This window comes from Lissotriton helveticus, chromosome 5_1, assembly GCF_964261635.1.
Source record: "Lissotriton helveticus chromosome 5_1, aLisHel1.1, whole genome shotgun sequence".
NCBI classification, from domain to species: Eukaryota; Metazoa; Chordata; class Amphibia; order Caudata; family Salamandridae; genus Lissotriton; species Lissotriton helveticus.
Window position 1 is genome coordinate 1,540,880,612 of NC_136065.1, and position 20,320 is coordinate 1,540,900,931.

Here is a 20,320-nt window from a genome sequence, read left to right on the forward strand (position 1 = left end):
AGATCCAACAGGACCAAGTAGTATAAGGCAAAAAAGGAGGTTACTGCCAATATTTAAAAAACCTACTGACATACTCGCACTAAGTTATAGGAGATATAAAACAACAATACACTTTGCAGTAGTATTGTTTTAAAGAAAGGGCGCACTCATTATAATGAGTGTGTTCCTTATTTAAAAAAATATTTCTTAAAGGAAGTGGTCTTGGTGGTGGGCCACAGGAAGTTGGGCGTCAATTAAGAAAAATTGTCAGTATTATTTACACTGAAAATTCTCACCAGTGCACACAACGTGTGACCCTCGTCATTGTATTTGGTATTCACTTTGCAGTAGTGTTGTATAGCTGGTTCACATGGTCAACCATCTGTACGATCAAATAGAGGCATGCTGGCAAGGGTAGGCCCAGATCACTGCTGAGCAAATGATACTGCAGCCCGGCTGGTCATACAGAATGTTGAGCATCACCAGATTAGACCAGCAGGGACAGAGGGAATAGAGTCTGATACCCACCCAATAATGACTGTTGACCATTGTTTCTAAATAAAGTGTTGCTCTTTTATTACTGTCACTAGTACGATTTTAATCACAGAGTATTTAATTTTATTGTGAAATTGTTTTTTTTGTTACCTCATACGATGACAACAATACGTCTTTAACATCTGAGTGCACATATGATATTTTCCTGTAGAAGTTAGATAAACTATTGAATATTGTTAGCTATCCTAAAGCTATTTTACTGGAGAGTTTCCTCCTCTATAATCGAACCTACATACTAAACGATAATTGACACTACAATAGCTGTCCTCCATCCCTCCAAGCTCCCATATCACTTCAACTGTTTGAGGCCCCAAAATGAGAAAAACGCCTCATTTTAACAAACGATCAAAAACATTGATGTGTCAATATTATTTTCATCTGTCCAACATCCAACAGCTATCCATAATTGTTGGACAGGCCGCATGTTCGAGCTGTCCCCCCTCCCCGCAATGGGACCAGGACCCTGGCTCTCCCTGCATCCCCAGCCAGAGTCCACCAACGACCACCCGAAGTACCCTGCAATCCCTCCACTACAAGACACCAGCTCCGGACCCAGCTGGCCCGGGTCACCATCTACCCCACGACATCGACCCGGCCGCCATCTTGGGGCACTGCAGCACGAGGCCGCGTGGCCTCAACTCGACCCTAACCCCGGGCCCGGCCGGCCCCGACATCGAGGCCCCACCATCCTCCCAGGAGGCAGAGTGACCACTTGGCGAGTCAATGGGAGAAGGAATCGTCAACGGCTCTCCTCCGCCAGGTGTCGATCACCCCCGGCCGCCCTGGGCGCTGGCTCCACCCCCCTGCTGGGTGTCTGGACTCCCTCATCCCGGACCTCCCGGCCCCCAGGCGCGAGGGTCCGGACATCAAAGGGGACCAGACCTATAACTGGGGCAGGACCAGACCAGGAAGGCAGTGGTATCCTGGAGTCGAGAGACCCGAGAAGAACTCATCCGTGACTTGGCCTGCTGGCGCTGCCGCGGCCCTCTGCCCCGTGAAACCATCGACTTGGCCTGCTGGCGCTGCCGCGGCCCTCTGCCTCGTGAAACCATCGACTTGGCCTGCTGGCGCTGCCGCGGCCCTCTGCCTCGTGAAACCATCGTCTTGGCCTGCTGGCGCTGCCGCGGCCCTCTGCCTCGTGAAACCATCGTCTTGGCCTGCTGGCGCTGCCGCGGCCCTCTGCCTCGTGAAACCATCGTCTTGGCCTGCTGGCGCTGCCGCGGCCCTCTGCCTCGTGAAACCATCGTCTTGGCCTGCTGGCGCTGCCGCGGCCCTCTGCCTCGTGAAACCATCGTCTTGGCCGGCTGGCGCTGCCGCGGCCCTCTGCTTTATGAGACTATCACCTTGGCCTGCTGGCGCTGCCGCGGCCCGATCCACAGACACTCCAGCTCGAGGATTGTGAGCTCGCCTTTTTACCCCTACCTGTACCGATCCGGTACCAAGACTGTCCCGCTACCCCCTTTCCCTACAGAGACTAGAAGTGAGAGGACCCCCGGGTCCAAGATATCCTGTATCGCTGATATCCTTGCCTTAAGAACCTTATATAAAGCCTTGAACTCGACTTGGTGTGGTGCCTGTTTGTGGGGAGGGAGGTAACTTGTCTGTACGATCGCCGGAGACGGTCCCCCCCCCGGGGATCTCTCCCTCGGTATCCGGCCGACCCTCAGGGTCCCCGTCTAACCTTGGTGGCCAGCGACGGGATCCGAACCTACGCATAATCGTACAGAAAGTCACTCGCCCCACCACACACAACAACCATGTCAATAGAGAGCGGAACAACGGAAAAATTTCAGATGGAAAAATTGGAAGACTACAACCACCGGGAACTGAAGCAATATTGCATAGAACTTGGACTTCCAACCACAGGTCTTAGCACAAAGGAAGACTTCAAACGAGCCCTAGAAGCTTGGGCAGAAACGAGTACGGCCGTACCCCGAACACAAACAACCGAAACGAGCCCCGCACCAACTAAAGAAAGAGCGGATCTCTCCCTGGAAGAGATCCGAGAAAGAGAAAAAACCAGACTCCACGAATTAGAACTTGCCCGACTTCGCTTGGATGGGGAACTCAAGCTGGCAGAACAAAAAATAACCCTGGAACACTTACGGCTCAGGGAAGAGCGGGAAGACAAGCAAAGACAGAGGGAGCTAGAGGAAAAGAGACTAGAGTACGAACATGAGCGCAATCTCAAAGCACTGGAGATCCAGAAACAGAATAAAGACCTCGGGCTCCCCGAACGACCGACCCCGTCTGCCTCGACCGAACCCAAGGTTCACATCCCCAAAGATGTCATCCGGGAATACCACAAGAACGATAATATCCAGCAGTGGTTTAAAGCCTATGAGGTGGCAATGACCTCCCACCGGATTCCCCGAAGCGATTGGGGAGCCGGATTATGGGGGAGGTTTGTCAACGAAGGGCGGGACGCCCTGCTGCAACTCCCGGACCAGCTGATGACCTCCTACGACCACATGAAGGCCGCCCTCCTCACTCGATACGGGCTCACACCTGAGATGTACCGCCAACGGTTCCGCGACTGCAAACGGATTCCGGGTACAACTTGGGTGGAGTACGTGAACTTTTTTAGCCGAGCCTTCGAGGGGTGGATCAAGGGCAACAAAGTAACCACCTACGAACAACTCTTTGACCTTATCGTATGGGAACACCTGTCGAACAACTGCTTCGTGGAGCTGCGGCAACACCTCCTGGACAGCAAGCTAACCGACCCTCGACAACTCGCCGCCGAAGCCGACCGGTGGGAAAGCACCCGAGTTGGCCGGAGCGCACCCAGCGAAGTATCCAGATCGTATCGCCCCCGAGGGGGAGGAGGAAGTCAGGGTCGGGGGAGAGACCCCGGCCCCTCGTCACCCCCCAGAAACCCCTCGACCCCGGTTGGCCGGGGAAGCCCTGCCGTCCGGGCCGGTTTCCGGGCCAACATTACGTGCCACAGGTGCCAGCGACCCGGCCACTACGCCAGTGATCCCAACTGCCCAAAGAATCCGAACACTACTCCCCGCCAAGTTGCAGCGGCGGCCCTAGGGGAAGAAATAATCCCGGAAGACCAAGAGGAGTACGAGACCGATCCCTCTGAATGGGCACCCGCCGCCATGGCACTGGTCTGCTTAGGGGAGAGAGACATGATTCCGCGGGCCCCCCTTCCCGCCAACACACAGAAGTACGGTCAATGGGTCAACATCAATGGCCGCCGGGCGGAAGCCCTCCGCGACACCGGGGCCAGTGTAACGGCGGTCCGACGCCACCTCGTCACTCCAGACCAAATCTTGCCGAACATTCTTTGCCCTGTTCGATCAGCCGACAACTCCGAAAGCCTATGCCACATGGCCTGCGTCCCCTTCGAGTGGGGAGGAGTAACAGGGATGTTAAAAGTAACTGTCCGCGATGATGCCCCCGTGGACTGCCTCCTAGGAAACGACCTTGAAAGCTCTCCCTGGGCAGCTGTCGAACGGAGGGAGCACCTGGGGATGCTTGGCCTCCCCGAATGGGTCTGCGTCACGACCCGGTCCATGACCGCCCGCGCGGTCCCCAGCCCAGAAGAGCCCGAGTGGCCAGAACCTCCTCCCGCGCTCATCCCAGAGGAGGCCGCCCCAGAAGCCATTCCCTTGACCCAAACCGAAGAAGGACCCGACCAGCTTCGGGACGTCCCTGACCTGGCACAATGGCGGCAGGAGGGAGGCCCCACGCAGGAACAATTCCGGGCCGAGCAAAAAACCTGTCCTTCTCTCGAAGGACTCCGGCAGCAAGCCCTGGCCCAGAGCACCGGGGATACCTCGGGGGCCCACTGGATCTACTGGGACCAAGACCTGCTCTACAGCGAGCAGAAAATTGCAGAACTAGGGGCCAGTCGGGTGCTGGTGGTGCCCCTTCGCTTCCGAGACTTCCTCCTGAACTTAGCCCACGATGTCCCCCTTGCCGGACACCTGGGGCAGGATAAAACCTACGACCGCCTGGTGACCCATTTTTTCTGGCCCCACATGCGGAAGGATGTCACCAACCACTGCAAGGCCTGCCCCACCTGCCAGGCCAGCGGAAAAAGTGGCCGAAAAATCAAAGCACCATTACAACCCTTTCCTGTCGTCACCACCCCGTTTGAACGAGTGGGAATAGACATTGTGGGGCCCCTCGACCCTCGAACAGCCCAAGGACACCGGTTCATCCTGGTCCTTGTAGACCACGCCACCCGCTATCCCGAGGCCATCCCTCTTCGGACTGTGACGGCCCCCGTGGTGGGCCGGGCCCTGATGGGGATCTTCTCCCGGGTGGGGTTCCCCCGGGAGGTCGTCAGTGACAGGGGCACGAACTTTATCTCCAGATATATGAAGTCCCTCTGGCAGCAATGCGGGGTCACCTACAAATTCACGACCCCCTATCACCCGCAAGGAAACGGACTGGTCGAGAGATTCAACCGCACCCTCAAGGGGATGATTATGGGTCTAGAAGAACCCCTTCGACGCCAGTGGGACGTACTGCTGCCATGCCTCCTGTTTGCCTATCGGGAGGTCCCGCAGAAGTCCCTCGGCTTCAGCCCCTTTGAACTACTGTACGGACACCCCGTCCGGGGCCCCCTCAGCCTAGTCAAGGAAGGTTGGGAGCAGCCCCCCCAGAAAACTCCCCCGGATATCTACCGGTATCTCCTGGCTCTCCGCAACCAGACCCGGCGGTTCCGAGACACCGCCAAAGCCAACCTCGAGGCCAGTCAGGAGGACATGAAGAGGTGGTACGATCAGCACACGTCCTCCATTGAGTTCGAACCTGGACAACAGGTCTGGGTGATGTCCCCGGTTGAGCCCTGTGCCCTCCAAGACAGATGGTCCGGGCCCTTCAAGGTAATCGAACGCAAGGGGCCCGTCACCTATTTAATCGACATGGAGACTGCCCGGAACCCCCTACGGGTCCTCCATGCCAACAGGCTCAAACCCCATTTTGTGCGATCCGAACTCAGCCTCCTAATGGCTACCGATACTGGGACAGAAGAAGACTCCGAACCCCTTCCGGACTTACTGAGGGCCCTCGAGCAGGATGGCTCAGTGGAAGGGGTCCAGCTCTCCGAGGCCCTGTCCCCGGAGCAACGCCAAGACTGCCAAACGCTCCTGAGGCAGTTCGCCTCCCTGTTCTCCCTCACCCCCGGAGTCACCCCCTGGTGCCTCCACGATGTGGACACCGGGGACAGCCCTCCTATTCGACACCGAGCATACCGCGTACCAGACCGGGTACGAGCCTGCATCCAGACCGAGGTGTCCAAGATGCTGACCCTAGGAGTGATCGAACCCTCAGACAGTCCCTGGGCGAGCCCAGTCGTCCTGGTTCCCAAGGCAGCTGCCCCGGGCGTTGCCCCTGAGCTCCGGTTCTGCGTGGACTATCGAGGGCTGAATGCAGTTACCCGGACCGACGCTCATCCCATCCCCCGGGCAGACGAGCTAATTGACCGGATGGGGGCCGCCCGCTACCTGAGCATCTTCGACCTAACAGCGGGCTACTGGCAGATCGGCCTCACCCCTAGGGCCCAAGAACGATCCGCCTTCTCTACCCCAGACGGGCACTACCACTTTAAAGTCATGCCCTTCGGCATGAAAAACGCCCCGGCAACGTTCCAACGGCTGGTAAACCAGGTACTGGCGGGCCTGGAAGACTTCAGCGCCGCCTACCTGGACGACATTGCTGTGTACAGCCACCAGTGGACCGACCACCTCCGCCACCTGCGGGAGGTTCTACACGCCCTCCAGCAAGCCGGGCTCACCATCAAGGCCAGCAAGTGCCAAGTTGGCCAAGGGTCCGTGACCTACCTGGGACACCAAGTGGGAAGCGGGCTGGTGGCCCCTCTCCAACTCAAGATTGCTGCCATCCAGGCCTGGCAACCCCCTACGAGCCAAACGGAGGTCCGGGCCTTCCTGGGGCTCACCGGATACTACCGGCGGTTCGTGAAGGACTATGGCAGCATCGTGGGGCCCCTCACAGAGCTCACCTCCAAAAAGAGCCCCAAAACCGTCAACTGGACCCCGGACTGCCAATCAGCCTTCGAGAAGCTAAAGACCGCCATGTGCACGGCCCCCGTGCTCCAGGCTCCCGACTACAGCCGGGAATTCATTGTGCAGACGGACGCCTCCGATCATGGTGTGGGGGCCGTCCTCTTCCAACTCAACGCCGAAGGGGTCGACCATCCGGTGGTCTTCATCAGCAGACGCCTCTTGCCCCGAGAACAGCGCTGGAGCACCATTGAGAGGGAGGCCTTCGCCGTAGTCTGGGCACTCAAGAAGCTCCGGCCATACCTCTTCGGCACCCACTTCCGGGTGCAAACAGACCACCGACCCCTGCAATGGCTGATGCAAATGCGGGGGGAGAACCCGAAGCTGTTGCGCTGGTCCATCTCCCTGCAGGGGATGGACTTCACGGTGGAACATCGTCCAGGCCAGGACCACGCCAACGCCGACGGCCTGTCACGCTTTTTCCGCCTCAGCGAGGAGAGTCCCCAGGAAGATGGCTGACTCTCCCCGCCTTCAGCTGGGGGGGACGCATGTTGGACAGGCCGCATGTTCGAGCTGTCCCCCCTCCCCGCAATGGGACCAGGACCCTGGCTCTCCCTGCATCCCCAGCCAGAGTCCACCAACGACCACCCGAAGTACCCTGCAATCCCTCCACTACAAGACACCAGCTCCGGACCCAGCTGGCCCGGGTCACCATCTATCCCACGACATCGACCCGGCCGCCATCTTGGGGCACTGCAGCACGAGGCCGCGTGGCCTCAACTCGACCCTAACCCCGGGCCCGGCCGGCCCCGACATCGAGGCCCCACCATCCTCCCAGGAGGCAGAGTGACCACTTGGCGAGTCAATGGGAGAAGGAATCGTCAACGGCTCTCCTCCGCCAGGTGTCGATCACCCCCGGCCGCCCTGGGCGCTGGCTCCACCCCCCTGCTGGGTGTCTGGACTCCCTCATCCCGGACCTCCCGGCCCCCAGGCGCGAGGGTCCGGACATCAAAGGGGACCAGACCTATAACTGGGGCAGGACCAGACCAGGAAGGCAGTGGTATCCTGGAGTCGAGAGACCCGAGAAGAACTCATCCGTGACTTGGCCTGCTGGCGCTGCCGCGGCCCTCTGCCCCGTGAAACCATCGACTTGGCCTGCTGGCGCTGCCGCGGCCCTCTGCCTCGTGAAACCATCGACTTGGCCTGCTGGCGCTGCCGCGGCCCTCTGCCTCGTGAAACCATCGTCTTGGCCTGCTGGCGCTGCCGCGGCCCTCTGCCTCGTGAAACCATCGTCTTGGCCTGCTGGCGCTGCCGCGGCCCTCTGCCTCGTGAAACCATCGTCTTGGCCTGCTGGCGCTGCCGCGGCCCTCTGCCTCGTGAAACCATCGTCTTGGCCTGCTGGCGCTGCCGCGGCCCTCTGCCTCGTGAAACCATCGTCTTGGCCGGCTGGCGCTGCCGCGGCCCTCTGCTTTATGAGACTATCACCTTGGCCTGCTGGCGCTGCCGCGGCCCGATCCACAGACACTCCAGCTCGAGGATTGTGAGCTCGCCTTTTTACCTCTACCTGTACCGATCCGGTACCAAGACTGTCCCGCTACCCCCTTTCCCTACAGAGACTAGAAGTGAGAGGACCCCCGGGTCCAAGATATCCTGTATCGCTGATATCCTTGCCTTAAGAACCTTATATAAAGCCTTGAACTCGACTTGGTGTGGTGCCTGTTTGTGGGGAGGGAGGTAACTTGTCTGTACGATCGCCGGAGACGGTCCCCCCCCGGGGATCTCTCCCTCGGTATCCGGCCGACCCTCAGGGTCCCCGTCTAACAATAATCTATCTAAATGGCCTCACATTATCAATCCCCCTTCATATAGCAGCACCAGGTTCTACCTGCTCCTCCTGTATTTCAAAAGCAATTTACAGATACTCTGGTGGAAATTAATCAATCTAGTGATACAGCAGGAGATGCCTCTGCCAAGATGTCCGCCATGATGCCCCACAATCAGAATCCATGCCATGTGCTAGGTTGCCACTAAATTTCACGTTGTCACAAAGGCATGTGCCACTTCCCCAATTAAAAACCAACACGTATCATACTCAGACTAGCTACGATGCACCACTGTTGCACAACAGTGAGTCTTCACAAGATCCCAACCCTGCCATGACCAGGCAGTAGGCCTTAGTGCTGCACAATGATGTCTGTCTCCCTCCCTTAAGTACCAGCTGACAATGTACTTTTTTTTGCTACTGGGTTTCAGTAGCTCTCAAAAATGTGCATGGTTGGGGAATGTAGCGGGGTTACGACACCTTAGAGAAGCCCGTGCGTATCGGAAAAGTTATGCACTGACCTGCAAGAAGATGGCTGAGTCCTTCTGGTAGATCCGCACGAGCTGCATGTTGGAGATGGTGTCGATGCCTCCCATTGCCAGACCTGCCACAGCCAGCACCACAGCCAGTGCCACCACATTGTTGCAGAATGGGATGATGGCAAATACAAGCGAGATGGCGAGGGAGGAGAGGAAGAGGATGGTCAGCGACTGCTTCAACCTGCAATCAGAGGTCTCAGTGAGCTGGGGGACGGATATGAGCAATGAAAAGGATGTCACCCACACCCAACAAGAATTGGCAAAGCCGGTAGGTCATGCCTATCTAAGAGCTATTGGCTTCGCCAATGTGTTTTTGCCATGTGGTACATCAGTGTGGCTGCTGTACACCACTGTTAACAGTTACTAGGGAGGAGAGTGTTGTGGAGTGGCATAGAGTAGAGTGAATCATTGTGGAGTGTCGTAGAGTGGGGTGAAGGGTTGTGGAGTGCTATACAGTGGAGAAGTGTCACGGAGTGTCGTACAGTGAAGTCTTGCAGAGCTGTGTGTCATAAAGTAGAGTGTCGTAGAACTGAGTGGCATAAAGGAGAGGAGAGTGTAGTGAAGTAGCGTAAAGTAGAGTGGAGCAGAGTGGAGTGGTGTAGAGAGGAGTAAAGTTGCATAGAATGACATAGAGAGGGTGGCGTAGAGTGTTGTAGAATGGAGTGGAATAGAGTGGAGTGGAATGGAGGGGCAAAGAGTGTCATAGAGTCAAGTGGCACAGAGTAGAGTAGAGTTTTTTGGAGTGCCGTGGAGTGTCGTAGAGTGGAGTGTCGTAGAGTGGAGTGTCATACAGTGCCCTAGAGTGCCATAGAGGGGCATAGAGGGGAGTAGAGTGTTGTAGAGTTAAGTGCCACAGAGTGGGGTGAGGTAAAGGACAGTGGCGTACAGTGGAGTGGCATAGAGTGGAGTGGTGTAGTGTGATAGAGTGGAGTATGCATAGTGTGGTAGTGCATTGCCAGTACAGACAACACATTTTCAATTGAAATAAAAATCAAATTTGTACAGACAGAGTTTAGCTGATAAAACTATAGAGCCCATAAATGGTAATGTGAGGAAATGTCATCACTTAGAGTACTGATATGTTTCGATTGTATTAACATGTATGTTACCAGCACACTTAAGAATTACAAAAACATGTGCTTCATTTGTGCTCTCCTAATTCTGATATATTCTGAAATAATTGTACAATTCATTTACAGATTTACATTTTGTTGTGTGCTACAAAAAAGCCTATCTCTCACTTTGAAGTCAGAGAAAGAAAAGTAAGCACCAAGCTCTCTTGGTAGACAGAGCCTGCCAGAGCCTGGCAGTTTACCTCTGTCTTTGAATGCACAGCAAATGATACAACATAAGAACACAATTTATGGGCCTGTGTACTGTATTCTTCCACGAGTGCTCACTTTCTGAAAACAGCTATGCTCCACAGGAGGTACTAGCTCAAGCTGGACAGCCTATAACAAATACAGCCAGCAAATTGAAAGCAAGCAAATGTGAGTTACAAACAACAGTGCTAATGGTAAGCAAAGGGCACAATGAATTCCCAGGGAAGCTTTCAGAATGTTCCCAAGAAGACTTAAGCAACCCAGATAGCTGCACTGTCTGGTAGCCTTCAATTTAGAAAGCATTTCGAGGCACAGTGCATGTATCCCCATTCAGTGCTGCTGGTTTAACACACAATAGCGCTTCACTCCTATAATAATGCAGTGTTTTTGGCGCACAACCGTGCAATATTTCTGTGGTAATTCCGTGCATTTGGCATTATCTAGTACAACATTCCAGTGGTAATGGTGTGGATTTGAAACACTTCATGTTATGTTATTGTCATCTGTATAGAGCGGAATCTGCCACTACAATGTCAATGCAGCATTCCTGTAGTTACTAGGTGTATGATGCCCCCGTGGGGGTGCGCACATCCCCAGCTTTTTTGTGTCAGGGCAAGATTAGCTCAAGAGAATTTGTAGCGAGACCAGTGCCAGTTGAAAAAACAGAATTTCAATCGTGCTTCCTGTAGTCCTCGGTCTTGGGTGTTCAGGAATTTATCCCAATCATTGTTTGGATAGTAACTTTCTTTCACGAGTAGTCCGAGTGGTCATGAATTTTGCACTTCAAGCAACATTTTATACAGTCTCGAAACCACTCCTGCGTAGAAACTTCAATGGTGCAAGTAATCATGAATAAATAATCCGAGAGGGCCTCCGGCAGTGGCCACAGGACTCTAGATACACAGTAGGAGAGTTGCAGGTTTCACATGTATTGTCTGGTGTCGAGGTGGAATTCTTCTTGGAGGGATGGACATGATTTGAGTGCACCATTTTGAAGCAGTGGGTCTACCATAAGGATGAAATTGTCAGACCAGGATGTCCAATGGATTGTTTTGTCGCCTATTTGCAATGCTTTGTTATTTCAAATAGGAGCCTTGTTGCAGAAGCAGGTGTGGACCTTTAGGTGATTATGTGTAGGATCCCATATTTGTACTGTTGTCTGCAGCAGTGGGTTCATGGCACATTTACCTGGGGTGAGGATCTTGTATAGGGGATCAGGGTTAGCTGTTCGATGGAGACCCAGCCCGGCCTTTCCAAGTCCTTGGAGTAAAAGTAGGCTAGGTCGGCCAGCCAGTGCAGTTTACAGTAAAGATTCATGTCTGGGAGTTGGAGGGCCCCCCGACACCATTTCAGCTTCCCGTTTGGAAAGTTGAAGGCGAGGTTCCTGTACGTCCCAGATGTAGTCCTTGATCATCTTGGTCAGTTGTAATAGTAGGTGTCTCTGGACCCCCACAGGGATCATGTCAGACAAGTAGTTGAATCCAGACCCCATAACTATTTTGATCATCTGGATGCAGTCCCAGAAGGATAAGCAGAGATTGGACTATTTTCTAAAGTCTAGAGTCGTGCTGGCCAGTAGAAGTTCCATGTTTTTTTTTATGTGATGTGGCAAGGACATCACTGCCGATTCAGAACCCCCCATGTAAGCTAACATGCCAGCAACCCAGTGACACTAGGAATGGGCTAGCAAATTCAGAGGAGTGTGGCGGTTCAGAAGGAACGCCTTGAATTTTCCCCAGCTGATCTTGTGTCCAGAGAAGTGGCCACACTCAGCCATCAGGGCCATAAGTGCTGGGAAGGATGTATCTACCTTTAAGAGGAGCATAAGCATGTTGTCTGCAAAAAACCAGGAGTTTGTTTTCAGACGCAAGTGTTGGGATGCCTGAGATCTGTGCAGCCTTTCAGATCTTGATCGGCAGGGGCTCAAGCGCCAGGAGGAAGAGGAGCAGCGAGAGGAGGCAATTACTATTGATCCGAGCAGATGGAGGAAGGGTGTAGGGAAGTTTGACTAGCAGAATGAAGCAGTCACAGAAACCAGCCCACTATAAAGTGAGGAACAGATAATTATTAGAGGATCTCCCAGGCACAAAACCCACTTGTCACTTGTGGATCAGCAGGGGGCTGAATTTGTAGAGTCTTGGGGCTAGGACCTTCGCTAAGATCTTCAGATCTGCACTGATCAGCAAAATGGGCCTATAGTGGTCACATAGTTGTGGGTCAATATTTTGTTTGGGAAGAAATATGATGGTCACTGAATTAAACTGAGAGTGAAGGGATGAAGTTTCCCTTTGCTATCAGAGGGGCCTGGAGCAGAGCATTCATCTTGTAGAATATGAAATCCCTCAATAGGGAAGCCGTTGTCCCCTGGGGCCTTACATGTGTGCATGTGTTTCATAGCCTCCAGGATCTCTGGCGGCGAAACATCCACTTCTAGCACATCACAGCCTCCTCAGTAAGGCGGGGCAGAGGCATGCTATCAAAAAAGGTGTGTTCCATTGTGTTAGGCACCTCTATCGCGTGGGCTGTGTAGCACTCCATGTTAAAGGCAAGACATCCCTGTGTGATTCATTGGGGAGTTGTGTGTACACCTTAGACTGTCTTAATGGCTTGGATGACCCATTGGGAGTCTGCCTGCTTGAGCTGTGGTGCTAACTGATGTCTGGCTTTATCACCAACCTCATAATGGCAGTGTTTGATTTGGGCCAGCTCTTTCTCCATCAGGGAGGAGTATAATGAGTTGAAGTTCATATTGGCCTGGACAAGTTGTTGGAAGTTGTCTTGTGTTGGGTGCATAGAGAGAGGATTGATCTTCCAATTGTTGTGTTGTGGAAGACAGCCGGGGTTTTTGCAATGTTGATTCCCTCGTGAGATGACCGTTCATATGTATCTTGCACTCCTCCCACAAAGTCTGGCAAGATTCAACAAAGTCGTTGTTGGATTCCAGGAAGTCTTGTTGGTTCACCTTGGGGTCTTTGAACTTCCTAGTTGACATCTTACAGAGACCACTGGGCAGGAAAATGATAGTCAGGTCCAGAAGCACTCTAATGAGGAAATGATCTGATCCAGTCCAAACACAAGGAGACGATGGATGGAGCACTGAAACTTTTCAGACACTCACCCCCAGTCACAGATCTGGGTTTAATCCATCATCGTCCTTTAGCTCACAATGATCTGATACAGTGTCCGGAATTATGTTGCAGGCCTTGAATCTAGGGGCTAGTGTGCCCGAAAAAAAGAATGAAGTCAAGCCTCGATTCTGAGGCATGCTTGTGGGAATAGAAAGTGTAGTCACGGTTTGCAGGATGCAGTAGCGGCCCATGGAGGGAGTTCCGTGGGGCGGTGAGGCGGGGCGGGGGAGGGGCAGGGTGGGGGTAGTAAACACCGGAATATGGATGAACGGACGTAAGTAAACAATTAAATACATAAACGAATTTCGTTGCGCGCGATGCAGCGCGAGCAACGAGATTCATTTTATTTAATTGTTTACTTACTTCCATTCATCCATATTCCAGTGTTTATTACCCCCACCCTGCCCCTCCCCTACCCCGCCCCGCCTCACTGCCCCACGGAACTCACTCCACAGGCCGCTACTGGCAGGATGTAGAATCCTTCAGTGATCTAAAAGAGAGTGATCATTAAGCAAGGTCAGTATTACTATTCAATGTCTGCTGGGTCTAAGCTCTGGGGAACCTCTGTGGTCAAGGATAGGATTGGGTAATGCTCCAGTTTCTGTGCAACAGAGCTGCTGTCTGTCTGGACACTTCAAGCAGCTGATGAGGACTAGAGAAGAAGGTGAGTTTAGGACCATTCAGGACATAGTTGCTCTCCATAATGAGATGGCATGATAGCATGGCAAATTTGGCAAGCACGTAAAACCCTTCCTTGTCAGACCAAGTTGATATATTACTCTGGAACCAGTGTTTTGTGTAGTAGCATAGCAGAGCTATCTTTCTTGAAGGGTGTACCACATGCATAAAGTACAGTTTCTACCCAAGCTTTTGGGACTCCGTTTCCAATCGATGTGTTCCCTAAGCAACACTATGTTTGGGTTATGGGAGGCCAGGAAGTATAGTTCTTTCTTGCGCTTGATGTTGCTATTGAGGCCCTGATTGTTGGGGGAGAGTACTGCAAAGGCAGAGGTCGACATGGCGATATCAGAATCAGTCAAGCATTAGAGTGACGTGAGTTGAGATGTTCATAGCTCTTGGATGTGCTTACAGTTGGTCTGTAGTCAAGAAGGAAAGGAGAAAAAGAAGGCATGTGGCAGTGAATACAGCAGAGCAAACTTTAGTCAGGGAGTAGTAACCACACCGGACCTGAGAAGTAGGAGATTGAAAGCCATAGCTAAAGTTGCATTGGAGCAATCAAGAGGAAGTGACGGGTCGATTTCTGTTAAGTTTTAACAGGATCAAGCTTTATCCTTGTCGCCAGGGGAGGAGCCACTACATCTGTGGGGATTGCAGGAGTTGAAGCTTTGGAGATATAGATCCCCATGTGGATATTGGGAGTTCTTTGAGGCCACTAGAGGTGGTGGGGGAGGGCTTGCACTGGGTATGTCACAGTGTGCAGAAGAAGGAGTCCCTGTGACATCCATCGAGGAGTCCTCAACCGTGTCTAGGAACCATTCCAAGAGGGTGCGGTCAAAATAATGAGCGTAATGAGCATAATTGCTGGGTCAAGAAGGCCATAGCAGAGACCTTTAGCGTTTAGCTGAAGGTTCAATGCCAGGAGCTGCCGTATGAGAAGAGTGGGTTTGAGGGAGTAGTCAGCTGACACTGAGATTCTCCTGCCATCATGGAGATAAGGATTGTGGGGATGGATCATTTGAAGGATGGAACAAGCTTGTTCATGGCGCAGGAGACAGGCTATTATCAGGTGTGGGTTATCCAAAGTGGATTCTCATCTGGTCTTTAGGCAGATCCCCTCTGAAACACCAGGGGTGGGTCAAAGATGGTATTTAAGAAGGTTGGCAGCCATTTAGTAAGGAATTGCCTGGCTTTGGGGCCTTCCCTCTGTTCTGGTACCCTAAAAAGGCAGATGTCGTGGCACCAGCTGTGGACCTCCAGGTCCGTGACCCTTGGTTGTAGGTTCCATAGTTCAGAGCCCAGATCTGGAGAGTGGTCCATTCTTGCTTTCAATTCCATTACCCTTGCATTGGTGCGAGCAAGTTGCGATTGTGAAGAGGTAAAATCCCTAAATCCTCACAAAGACTCTTAAGTACCGCAGCCACCTTTGACATGTTCAACTGTTGTTAAAGCCTTGATGGACTTTAGTTCCGCAAGGATGACATCAAGGTTTGTTGAGTCATTTGCTGAAAAAGTGGCTTGCGCAGTAGGTGGTCGTTGGCCTGTTAATGCTTCTGAGAAAGGAAGTTGGAGAAGAGCTTTGGCAGCGAGTTTTGGCAAAGCTCCAGCAGAACAGGAGAAATAGCAGTGAAGGGAAATCACAAATCTGAGTCAAACAGTAGGATAGTGAGGAGCATTGGAAAAGGGCAATGTGTCAGGAAGCAAGTAGTAGGTGTAACTGCGCAAATCAAAGATAGCTGTCTGGAAAAGTAACAGGGACTCTCACAGTGTAGAAAGTGGGTAAGGTAAGGGCAATCAGTGGGGGGTAGAGGGCTTGAGGAGTGAAGTCACCTCAGGTCCAGAGGGTATGACATGGTGCGCAGAAGGAGTCCCCGTTACATCCATTGAGGGGTCCTCAACCATGTCTAGGAATAATTCCTAGAGGGTGGGGTCAAAATATTTATGGTTAGTGCCGTTAAGTGTAATGAGCATAATTGCTGGGTCAAGAAGGCCATAGCAGATACCTTTAGCGTTTAGCGGCAGGTTGTTGGCCAGGAGCTGCCGTACGAGAAGAGTGGTTTTGAGGGAGTAGTCAGCTGACACCGGGATTCTCCTGCCATCATGGAGATAAGGATTGTGGGGACAGATCATTTGAAGACTGGAACATGCTTGTTCATGTGGCAGGAGACAGGCTATAATCAGTTGTGGGTTATCCAAAGTGGATTCTCATCTGGTCTTTAGGCAGTTCCCCCTCTAAAAACTCCAGGGGTGGGTCAAAGGTGGTATTTAAGAGGATTGGCAACCATGTAGCAAGGAATTGCCTGGCATTGGGGCCTTCCATCTGTTCTGATACCCTAAAAAGGCAGATGTCGTGGCACCAGCTGTGGTCCTCCAGGTCAGTGACCATTGGTTGTAGGTTCCATAGTTCAGAGGACAGATCTGGAGAGTGGTCCATTCTTGCTTTCAATTCCATTCCCCTTGCATTGGTGCAAGCAAGTTACGATTGAAAAGAGGTAAAATCCCTCAATCCTTGCAAAGACTCTGAAGTTCAGCAGCCACCTTTGACATGTTCAACTGTTGTTAAAGCCTTGATGGACTTTAATTCCACAAGGATGACATCCAGGTTTGTTGAGTCATTCGCTGAAGAAGTGGCTTGCGCCGTAGGGGGTCGTTGGCCTGTTAATGCTTTTGAGAAAAGAAGTTGGCGAAGAGCTTTGGCAGTGAGTTTTGGCAAAGCGCCAGCAGAACAGGAGAAATAGCAGTGAAGGGGAATCACAAATCTGAGTCAAACAGTAGGATAGTGAGCAGCGTTGGAAAAGGGCAATGTGTCAGGAAGCAAGTAGTAGGTGTAACTGCGCAAATTAAAGATAGCTGTCTGGAAAAGTAACAGGGACTCTCACAGTGTAGAAAGTGGGTAAGGTAAGGGCAATCAGTGGGGGTTGAGGGCTTGAGGAGTGAAGTCACCTCAGGTCCAGAGGCTGAAATCCAGGGCCAAAGGGTCAGGCAAGAAATAATTGCCGGTTAGGGCAGTTGTCCTAATACAAAATGGCTCCCGAGGTTGTGAGGGGTATGAAAACGGATAAGGCAGGGGCAATCTGCGGAGAGGCTTGAAAGTTAATGTCCCCTCAGGTCCAGAGACTGAAGATGGTGGCAAAAAGTGACCAGAGGAGAATTTGCAGGTTGAAACGGCTGGGTGAATGCAAGATGGCTGCCAAAATTATGAAGGGGCTCCCCAAGAAGACGGAAGATTTGGGTGAATCGGGTGGGAGCACTCAGGTAGCTTTCTGTGTATTGGTGTCTTTATCCCGTCGGAGACACCATCACCTGAGAGCCCCTGCCATGGCAGCCTGCAGAGATAAGGGTGGTCGTGCCCGCCTGGTGTTGGGCTGTCAGGCAGTGAAGAGGCTCATGATGTACGTCCCCTGTCGTTATAGTGCAGGGGCAGGCAGGCGGCTTATCGGTGCCGCGCACAACTGGCAGCACCGCAAAATGGGGGGCGCTCCCCCCTGGTGGGGCGTGAATGTGTTCCCAGGGGGGCGCCAATGACTCTGTGTCCTTGACTCGATGATTACATTAGGTGCCAATGACTTTCGGAGAGTCCGACTGAGGAGCAACATAAACATTTCAAGTCCTCAATAAAGAAGGGTTTCAATTCTGGGAAGGACAGACGGGAGGATTACTCTGTCTTTCTTCACCTTCATGAGAACAGCTGTCATTTCCAAGGTCATTTATTTAACTGTAAAATTATAGTTCTCAAGAACACAAAGATATTTAATTACAATAAAATATATAGACCGCCAGTCTTGACAATCAGTCCCATACATTATCCTCAGTCTACTCTTCATTTTCCTCTTGCTTCATGCGAACAAGCTCTGTCCTCTCCTTTCACTGACCACGCTTCAGCTCCAAACCAAGGAGAACGCAAACGTATGTTATCCAGTTCAATAGTAACCTCGTTACATATCAGCACATCATGCCCTTTATCACTTGCTGTCAGCAGTGCAACTGAAACAGTTTGGCTTTTCCTTATTATTTTAGATACTTTCCATGTTTTCAAATCCTCTACCTCCTGCCCCAGAGTCTTTCAGACCACGTGAGATACACAACTTTCATCATTACAGTGACACTGCTTTGGTTGGTTTCGAAAAGATGTACCAGGAATGGGCGAGAGGAGCATCTTACTTTTGTGCAACTGGGTTATGTCTTTGCACTCTACTGTGCCTATTCCACGCGATTCTGTGTGTGTTAATTGTTTGCATGCTAAGCTATAACTGTGATGTGTATCATCTGTTATGTGAAACGTAGCAGAGCTATGAAACTAATTGGTATTTTTCCACTTTTCTTAAATGTCTATAAACATAAGTTAAAAAAATCAATACATCATGTGAACTTATGAATAATAATTTAGCCTTTACTCTGAAAAAACGAATTCTTAATTATATCATTCACAGGAAGGGAGAATCTTCATTACAAGGTTGTTGGGTAGGATAATCCTCACCTCAATGTCTTTAATAGAACTGAAACTTTCCCTCTTGATAGGAAATGTTAGGATAGGAAAACTGGAGATATGATCAATGCATGTTTAAAGCCTAGTTACCACCAAGGAGACTTGGCAGCAATTTGTGCGCCAATGCAGAGTGAAAGGACAGGAATGCAACATATTTCATAAATAAGGCGAATTCCTGCCCTTTGACATTGGCGTAGGGCAGCACAGCAAAAAGACTTGCGGCGCTGCCCTACGCGAACGCCTCATAAATGAGGCACATTGTTTTTAGCCACACCTTTGACCACCCCCCCAAGCTCACTGACCTTTGGTTTGCTAAACATTGTTTAATTTATTTATTTATAGAACTTGGTCCTCCTCATCATTGCCACCTATCCAGCGGCGGCCGGCTCAGGTAAGCGGGTGTGGCAGGATGGGCAGGGAAGTCGATAGACTACGGACTAGGTATAATTAAATAAATAAATAAATACCTAGCTTGTCGCCTTCCCCCTCTACGTCTACCGCGCTTATCTGAGCTGGCCACCGCTGGATAGTTGGCAATGATGTAGAGGACCAAGTTCTATACATTTTTGTCTGGAGGGGGTCCTTAAGCCTAAAAAAGGTTGACAGGGGGGTCTCGGCATCAAAAAGTTTGAAGACCTCTGCTGTAAGGTAAGGTCCTTGCTCTGGCGGTGTGAAACGGGAGAGTGGCCACAGAGTAGAGAAGCGCCATATGGCCAATCCAAGGCCGCTGCAAGTGGCCAGTAGAGAAGCTGGTGTGGGCGCTGTTGGCAGGCTGCGGGTCTGTCCCCAGCCAGTGTAAGATGGTGGAGGGCCCAAGGGTTCTCCGGGAGGCAGGCGGTGCGGACACGATTTAGCCGAAGCAGGTCAGGTGCAGCGGAGCAAGCCTAGTGAGCCACCATCTCAGTCAAGATTTAGCTCCACTCCCCTATTTATGGATTCTTTATTGCACCTCCTGGAGCTCATTACACGAATAGGGAAACTCTACCGGCCGGATACAATTCATTTTGAAAGTGACTTAGTTTAAACTGTAACTTACATAAACATATTGCCATGTTTAGTTTTTCGTTGTAGAGCGTTCACAACCTCCTCTTAGAAGGAGCAAAACACATGAAAGCAAAAGAGTATTAGAGTATTACTGTGATCATATGTTATAAGGAAGACAATACCCACTACCATTCATAAAAGGATATTGCAGATTGCCGCATTCCACTCTATGGTCTTTGATCTCATGACTGACTTGCAATATGCTTATAGCATACACTAGGGGTACTTCATCCCATAATGTGTACAGTGCTGACATCACCAAAGACCAATTCTTAGTGCTAGATGAAATTGGATTGGACATCTTTTGCATCACAGGCTAGTGGTTGATACATACTTCACTCCACTGACTACATATCTCCATAAAACAAATCAGACTCTTCCCTGCACTTAAAAACTAAGACCTGTTTATAAATTCATCCCTAGGCCCCCGAAGAGCCATTATGCCATAATAATGTCAGATCGACCCTATTCAAGTGGCATACAAGAATAATAATGGTTATTTGTACCGGAGTTTTAGGCCTGTAGGGTGCAATTGGAGTTCTGATGTCAAGTGGAGTGGCTGAGTCCTCATGCACTCTGCAGTGAATTACGCCTTTGTTATTGTAGATTGTTGTAGGTGCACTTATGTAGCACTTCACAATCCTGACAAGACATCGAAGTTCCTTGCGCAGGGGCATCAAGCTACATATTGTGTGTGATTAGTGGGAAGGGTGTTGGGTCACAGAGTGGCCTAGGTAGGAATTGTTTTGGTTGTGTGCATAATGATCAGAGTTTTGCTTTGATTGT

The 20,320-nt window shown here is 51.5% G+C and overlaps 1 protein-coding gene across 3 annotated transcripts in view; it reads right to left on the reverse strand.

The window, feature by feature from the left end:
* SLC60A1 (solute carrier family 60 member 1) overlaps positions 1–20,320 on the reverse strand; it is a 344,856-nt gene that overhangs the window by 109,226 nt on the left and 215,310 nt on the right. For all 3 annotated transcript variants that reach the window (XM_078644605.1, XM_078644607.1, XM_078644606.1), the window contains exon 2: positions 8,859–9,057. In XM_078644605.1, the coding sequence (XP_078500731.1) occupies positions 8,859–9,057 (199 nt within the window). The remainder of the gene's footprint in view (positions 1–8,858; positions 9,058–20,320) is intronic.